Source organism: Pteropus medius, unplaced genomic scaffold, assembly GCF_902729225.1.
Source record: "Pteropus medius unplaced genomic scaffold, Ma_sr-lr_union100, whole genome shotgun sequence".
Taxonomy (NCBI): Eukaryota; Metazoa; Chordata; class Mammalia; order Chiroptera; family Pteropodidae; genus Pteropus; species Pteropus medius.
Window position 1 is genome coordinate 775,774 of NW_024355990.1, and position 7,668 is coordinate 783,441.

Sequence of the window (7,668 nt, forward strand, 5' to 3'; positions counted from 1 at the left end):
CAAGCTGGTGGCGGTTGGGTCTCCCAGTGAGGGGAAGAACACAGCCTCTCAAACACCAGTCATTGGAGACGCGACTGGAACACAGCCTCTCAAACACCAGTCATTGGAGACGCGACTGGCACCATAGACTGGACTTGGCCTGCCTTGCTGTGGGAGGGGCACCAGCCTCCACATCCCACATGCCTCCCGGCCTAGTGGGGGCACACGTCTCTCCACTCACCCAGGCAGGGGCGGGACAGGGGGACAGGAGGTCCCTAGGGAGCTGTATGAGGATTCTCCAGAGAAGCAGAATCAGGACACATGGAGATAGATATTACGATATATGTAAAGAAAGATTCAAAAGGAAACAGCTCATGCAACTACAGAGGCTAGCAAGTCTGACCTGCAGGGCGGGCTGGCAGGCGGGGGACCCAAGTGGCTGGTATTCCAACTCAGAGGCCACCAGGCAGGGAGAGCCAGTGTTGCAGGTGGTGTCTGAAGACAGAGAATTCTCTCACTCCTGGGTGGGTCAGTCTTTTTGTTCTACTTGGGCCTTCAACTGATTGAGTGAGGCCCACCCACATTTTGCAGGGCACTGTGTTAAAGTCTACAGATTTAAATGTTAATCTTGTGCAAAAACACCCTCACCGAAACAGCCAGAATAATATTTGACCAAATATTTGGGCATTCCACATCCAAGTCAAGCGTACACGTAAAATTAACTCATAGGAGGCTGACCAGGTCAGAGGAGCTGCTGAGGATCAGATCCTTTATGGGCCCAAAAGTGCTCGCATTTGTTGTGTCAACAGAGAGAGCATGGAGAGAGTAAGATGAGGCCCCTTGCCTCAGAGGTTGACTCAGCACACACCCGCCCCTGGGCTGGGCTGGGCTGGGCGGCTAGGATGAGCTCGCAGCACTGAGGCCAAGCAGTGTTGTCCCTGGAATACGGAGTGGGGTGTGGGGGGATCAGGACTGTCTCTGAGCCGAGGTTTTCGAGGAACTACATTGCAGCATCTCATCTCCAGTTCTACCCTTCCCCTGGGCCCACTTAGAACCACGGCCTAGTGCTCATGGGTAGGAGTAGGAGGCACTTTGGGGACAAGGAACAGCCCTCCAAATCTAAGGGGAGAGAGGAAATACAGGAAAAACGGAGGGAAATGCACGGCAGAAAAAAACGAGGGGCCTGACTGCGTTCCCCTGTCTCTGCCAGGGTGGCTTCGAGAGGCCTTGACACTCCCCACGCATCCACTACTCGCAGCCAGTGCTGGGCCTGGCGTGCCTGCAGGACCCTCCTAAGGCGTGAGCCCCGGCACAGACCACCCCCCCCTCCCGCCCTGCGCAGGTAGAACCGGGCCCTTAGGATACGTGGCCTTTCCTGGCTCACAACGGCCTGGAAAGCAACTGAGCCGGCCACCAGGCCCCGCCTTGAAGGCCGGAAGGGGGGGCGTGGCCGCCGGGGAGCGCGCGCCCGGGACAGTCCCGCGAGACCCCTCCTGGGCAGGGCGCGGCGCGCGTTGCCGGGGCGACGGCGCGCAGGCGCGCAGGCGCAGTGAGGGCGCGCCCCGCCCCCGCCGCCGCCGCCGCCGCCGCCGCGCCTTCCCCTTTAAGCCCCGGCGGGTCGCGCCGCCGCTTCATGAATGGAGCCCACGTGACCAAACATCATGTGACGTCTGTGGAGCGGCGGCGGTGGCGGCGGCGGCGGCGGCGGATACCGAGCCTGGTCCGGCCCGGCCTTCCCAGCGCGCTCGGCCTGGCCCGCGCAGGCGGCGAGTCCCCACCCCGGGCCCGGAGCCCTCGCGCCGCCCAGCCCCACGCGGCCTCGGAGCGCCAGCCGCCCCGCGCCCCGGCCTCGGCCCGCCCGGGCCCGCAGTGTGGTGGGTGAGTGCGACGGCGCGGGCCGGGCGCCCCTGGCTTCGGGTCGCCCCGCGCGCTTCTGGCGGCCCGAGCCTCGACGTCCCCACCGGGCAGGGCACCGCCGGCCCCTGCGCCGGGGGCTGAGGATGGGCCGCGCGGCCGGCGGAGGGCGGGCGAGGCGTGCGTGGGGCTCGCTCGGCGGCTGGGGCATCCTGGAGGGAGGGCGGCTGGGTGGCGGGAGGAAAGGGTGGGGTCGAGCGGGGCGCCCAGGCCGCACGGAGGAGCCCGACGGCCGCGGCCGGAGCTGCTGACTCATCAGGTGTCCGCGTCGGCGACCCCCAGGCACAGGGGTCCTCGGCAGGCCGGGGGCGGGCCGGCACCGGGGGCGCCGGGGAGACCTTGCTCGCGCCGGCTCCGCTCCGTCACACGCGTGCCAGAGCCCCGAGGGAGACTTGCTGAGTCATCAGCATGAGGTCACTCGACGCTCATCCCGGTGCCTGGGGGGATTTGAGCGAGGGGCCTGGGGCCTGAGAGGCCAGGAAACGAGGAGCGGAAGGGGACAGTGGGGACGTGGGGATGGGGCCAGGCCCAGGGCTGGGGCGCCCTTGGGTTTGGGCTGAGCTATGAGTGGAGGTGGGAGGAGGAAGTGGAGGCCGGTGAGGGGGCCACGGTGCGGTAGAAAATGAAGTCCCTGGCCTGCCCCTCCCCTCCCAGGCGTGCGCTTCTCAGGCAGCTGGTCCCCGACCCACGTCTGGGACAGTTCCCCAAACTGGGAAATAGTTCTCTGAGTGAGAGGAGGGGAGGAGCTTAGGGGGTCAAAAGGGGGCAGCAGGCTCTTCCCAGACCGATCCGTCCGCCAGCTCAAGTCTCCTGGGCGGGGATGAGAGGGGTACACTGGCTAGAGGGGGAGGCAGTGGGAGAAGGGGGCTGGGGCCTCCTGGAGAGAGGGGAGGGCGGGAGGAAAGGGTGGGGTCGAGCGGGAGTCCAGGGCTCCGCGGAAGAGGCCAGCGGAACACACCCTGTACCGGAGTCCTGGGTGGCAGTGGACAAGGCAGGGGCAAGCAGGCGCACCCCGCCGGGGATTGCAAATGAGAGGAAGCAGCAGGATTTAGACATTGGGGACCGAGGTGTCTGGTGAGCAGGCCCTGCCCCTCTTTGCAGCCCGGCCTTGGGGACGGGGTCCAGGCTGCTGGGGGCGGTGGTAGCTTGGAGGGTGCCTAGCCTTCAGGGGGTAGCAGGTGGGCTGGGGTGGAAGGATGTAGTTTCCAGCCACCTCAAAGTCAGCCCACTGGAGATTAGGGGTCAGTGTTGTGCAGGTTGGCAGAGAACAAGCCCCCAATGGGTGGCAGGTCAGGTGACGGGGACCGTTGGGGAAATGACAGCTTGAAGGTAGTGTGGCCTCGGTCACCTCTCCTGAGTGTATGGGTAATTCCTGACTTCCGAGAGTGGGGTGCGTTTTGTCTAGAGCAGAGCTGACCTTGCCTAGGGACTCATGGCTAGGCTAGGCTGGCCTTGGGGTTTGTCCTCAAGGGTTCCCCCACCTCACCCCCCAGTCACACTCAGCCCTGGGCTCGGAGATGCCAGATGTTCTAACACTTCAGCTGACCTTTTGGCTGGAATTTTATGCCCTAGGGAAATGCAGGTTCCTGGAGGAGCATTTCTTTAAGTCTTCTCAGTAACGTGTGCTTCAGTGGAAATTAAGTTTTAGACTTTTTTCAGAGTGGCTTTTATTGACTGAGGGCTTCTGGAGGAGTCAGTCTGAAGGGCAGGGTGGGAGTGAGGCCAGGCTGGGTTGGGGTGCCAGAGCGCCCTGCCTGGGAGGTTTGGCCACAGGTTTGCAGGCCAGAGGAGGGAGCAGGGGCTGGCCGTCTTGACCTCTGCCTCGTGTCCACACCCTGGAGTTTGGGCCCAGGGGAAGGGCTGCAGCAGCCTGGACCTCTCTCCCCTTCCTGACTGGCTTTCAACCTGAGTGGGTGGTCCAGGGCACCGTGCTGGATTCGGGCTGTCTGGGCCCTCTCCACGGGGTGGACTCAGCCTCAGGGGAGAGGAGGAAGAAGGATGACCCAGCCCCAGCTCTGGTCCAGCCTTCGGGATGGGGAGGAGGGCTGTGGGGACAGCGTCTTGATCCGGCCTCTGGGATCCCATCCACCTTCTAGAGGTGCCCTGAGCCATCACTCCCATCCCACCCCAAAGGGCTGTCTCTGTCCCATCTGCGTGTGTCCCCAGGTGGGCGGAGGCCAGGCCAGAAGTCTGGAAGCATGGGCTTTGCTGAGACCCGCCCCTCCCCCACACACCTTTGATTGGGAGGCGATTGGCTGCACTTGTGCTGAGTTCAGGCCTTCTGCGGAGGGTGAAATCTGTCGAGGAGGCACTTTTCTGTGTGATCTCTTCAGGAAGTCACCGCTGTGCTCAGCATTTGGGGGTGGAGGGAGCATGGCGGTGGGAAAAGCTGGTGCCAGGGCTTTTCCTTCGAGCTGACAGCAGTAGGGCCCAGGGTAGTGTCTCTGCCCCCCAGCTGGTGCTCTGCTGTGAGGACCTGGCCTCCAGCTCTGGTCTGCCCATCCTGTGCTTTGGAAGAACCGGCTGCTGGAGCCTCAGGCCTGCCAGAGACCCTGGGTGGCCTGGCTGTGGGCAGAAGCCTCTGGCCTCCTTGCCTGGGGCAGGCTGGGCGAGGTGGGGTCCACCCTGGAGCCCACTTGTGCGTCCACCTCCCGGCCACACTTGAGCTCCTGGGGAGGGTAAGAGGGTCGACTGAGCTAGAATGGGCTGAGGGAAGCCTGCAGTCTGTCTAGCCCCCCAGCCACTTCTCTCCCTGAATCTAACCTGGAGAGCAGGGGGCAGAGTGGGTGGGGGTGCAGCCTCGCTTTAGGGTGTGGTGGCAGCTCTCTGAGCCAGGAATCCCAGGACTAGGTGTGCAAAAATGTTCTTGGCAGGGCTTCAGGAAGCAGAAAGTGAGGTGGGGTGTGAGAAGCGTGACTGAGTGGGTGGGAAGGGACCCCTTTGTTTTTGTTCCCTGCCCTGTGGGTACTGACCGCAGCAGAGGGGGCCGAGCAGGCCCGGATGGCTAAGTGTGGGCGCTCTTGTGAAATACCCCGGACAGGGAGGCCAGGGGCACGAGGTGCTGCAAGCCAAAGCCGCAGCTTGGTTACTCCATCAGCAGCAGAGGTGCACCGAGGGCCACAGTGTCTGCCACCTGGAGCGTGAGGCACTCACGCCAGAGCTAGCGGTCACTCTTCAAAGTGAGAAGTCTCTGGGAGCATCAAGACGCCCCCACATCCTTCCATCTCCCCGAGTCCCTGTGGGGGTGGCCCCCTAAGCCTGGGTAGGAGCAGGGCTTTGTCCTAGGCCATGCTAGGGGAGGCGGCTGTGGGAGATAGGACTGTTGAGTACACACGCGCACGGGGTCACTGGCCCTGGCCCTCACCTGCTGTTGGCCAGGCTGGCCTTTCTGGCCCTGGCAGCTTTTTGCACTGGCTGCCAGTCCCCTGGGGCTGTGTTGGCTGGCGGCCTGGGCCGGTGAGGGAGCGAGCAATGTGCTGAGTCAGCATGACTCGCCAGGAACAGCGGCTCTGGGGCTCACACTGGGGTTATTTTTAAAGATCGGGCTTTCTTCTAGGCCGGCCCCTCCGCATCCCTCTCATCTCTCCCCAGCCCCTTTTCTTGCTTCTGCCTCCCTAATAGCCCTTCCATCCCCCCTACCCGCCTCAGACCTCCTGGCCTCCCAGCTGGTTCCCTAGGGCAGGGTGGACAAGGAGCAGCCCCCGCTCAGGAGAGGCAAGGCCCAAGAGTGTCCTGGGGGCCTGCCGTCGGGAATGGGCAGGTGAGGGGCGGGGCTGGTCTCCAGAGTCCTGACCTCTGCTCCCTGTCCTGCAGAGTGCCTGCGTGCTGTGCCCCCGGGTTATGACGACCCCCAATAAAGGAAACAAGGCCTTGAAGGTGAGCACACAAGATGGGCGGCAGCTCGGGGCCGGGGTGGCACGGGGACGGGCCGCCAGTCAGCCCGTGACGTCGTGCGCTGTGCCGCCCCCAGGTGAAGCGGGAGCCGGGCGAGAATGGCACCAGCCTGACTGATGAGGAGCTGGTGACCATGTCGGTGCGGGAGCTGAACCAGCACCTGCGCGGCCTGTCCAAGGAAGAGATCATGCAGCTGAAGCAGCGGCGGCGCACGCTCAAGAACCGCGGCTACGCCGCCAGCTGCCGCGTGAAGCGGGTGACGCAGAAGGAGGAGCTGGAGAAGCAGAAGGCGGAGCTGCAGCAGGAGGTGGAGAAGCTGGCCTCGGAGAACGCCAGCATGAAGCTGGAGCTGGACGCGCTGCGCTCCAAGTACGAGGCCCTGCAGAACTTCGCCAGGACCGTGGCCCGCAGCCCCGTGGCGCCAGCTCGGGGCCCCCTTGCTGCCGGCCTGGGGCCCCTCGTCCCGGGCAAGGTGGCCGCCACCAGCGTCATCACAATAGTAAAGTCCAAGACGGACGCCCGGTCGTAGGGACGCGCGCTTGCCCAGGCGGGTCTTCGAGGGGCCGTTAGGCGCGTGGCGAATTCGGCAGCCCTGACCCCTTCCTCCTCTCCTCACCCCCCCTTTCCTACCTCCTCCCTTCCCTGCAAAGCACAACCTGCACCCCAGGGGCGCCGGGCTGAGCCCCTTGATCTCGTCGTTGTCATCGTGTGTTTTGTACGTTGGGATTGGTCAGTTCGGTGGTGACGTGGGGTCGCCCCAGCCCCCTTTATACCAAGGCCATGCGGGCTCGGAGTCCGGAGCTAGCCCTGTGGGAGTGGACAGAAGGACGAGGCGAGAGCTCGGGGCCCCGGACCGAGCGGGAGGGCTTGGAGGCAGGAGGGGCTGCGCTGGCAGGCGCCGGGTGGCTCACCTGCAGCTCGGCCAGCGGGCACAGACGGGCACTGCTCTGAGAAGTAGGGTGTTCCTGAGGGCCCTGGACAGGCGGGCAACAGCCTGGGTGCTGGGGGCGGGGGTGTCATGGCCGTGGGCCCGGGGCCTCGCGCCCTCGCCTGATGCGTTGCACTGAACAAGACCAAATCACTGGTTGTGAGCGTACGTGGAGGGTGTGTCCAGTGTCCTGCGGTGGGTCCCGTGTCACTGTTTACATGACCTATTTGTGTGGTTACATAGCCCTTTATTTAAAAGAGAGAAGTTCCTTTTACGAAGTTATTAAATTATATGTTTAAAAGCTAAAGAAAAAAAAAGAGCTGCAGAGTATTTATAAAACTGTCTTTTTAAAAAAAAAGCAAGAACATTTGACCATATAAATGAAAAAGGGAAGAAGGTATAATAGAAACTGCTAGTTTAAAAAAGGAAAAAAAAAAAACAAAAACAAAAATCCCTTTCTTGTAAACTTACAGACAAGTCTTTGTGGCTGTTGAAGTTTAGTTTTTATATACGCAGAGTTATCAGATGTTATTTATAAAACTTATTTAAAAGACAAAGCCGAGCCGCGAGCCCGGAAGGCGCGTCCTGACGTCCTCTTCGCTCTCTCTTTTGCAATTGTACCGAAAGTGACTTACTCCTCTGCCCTTCCTGCTTCCGTCTCCGCCGGTGCAGTGGTGTCGTCCGTGCCTGGTGAGGTCTTGTGCAGCGTCAAGTGCTGGTGCTTCTGGTGACCTTTGACCTGTGGGTGTCACTTCTCGTGTCTGTTTTCCCGTGTTTGTTTTTGGATTCGGTTGTGTTTTGCTTCCGCTGGCTTGCCTGGCTCAGGCTGGGTGCCAGGCGGTACCTGCTGCAGCAGAGCTTGGCGGGGGGCGGGGGTCCGCCCACCAGCCTGGCCTCTTCTGCCTCAGCACCTGCCCCAAGCCTCCGGGTCAGACTCGGGGCTGGCCGCGCCC

At 62.6% G+C, this 7,668-nt stretch overlaps 1 protein-coding gene across 9 annotated transcripts in view; it reads left to right on the plus strand.

Moving 5' to 3' along the window:
* Window positions 1–7,262, plus strand: part of MAFG (MAF bZIP transcription factor G) — an 8,199-nt gene extending 937 nt beyond the window's left edge. For 2 of the 9 annotated variants that reach the window (XM_039859929.1, XM_039859933.1), the window contains exons 2-3: window positions 5,707–5,769; window positions 5,864–7,262. In XM_039859929.1, the coding sequence (XP_039715863.1) occupies window positions 5,734–5,769; window positions 5,864–6,316 (489 nt within the window). In that variant the 5' untranslated portion in view covers window positions 5,707–5,733 and the 3' untranslated portion in view covers window positions 6,317–7,262. The other 7 variants (XM_039859928.1, XM_039859934.1, XM_039859936.1 and 4 more) reach the window with 7 other exon arrangements.
* Window positions 7,263–7,668: the final 406 nt, after the last annotated feature.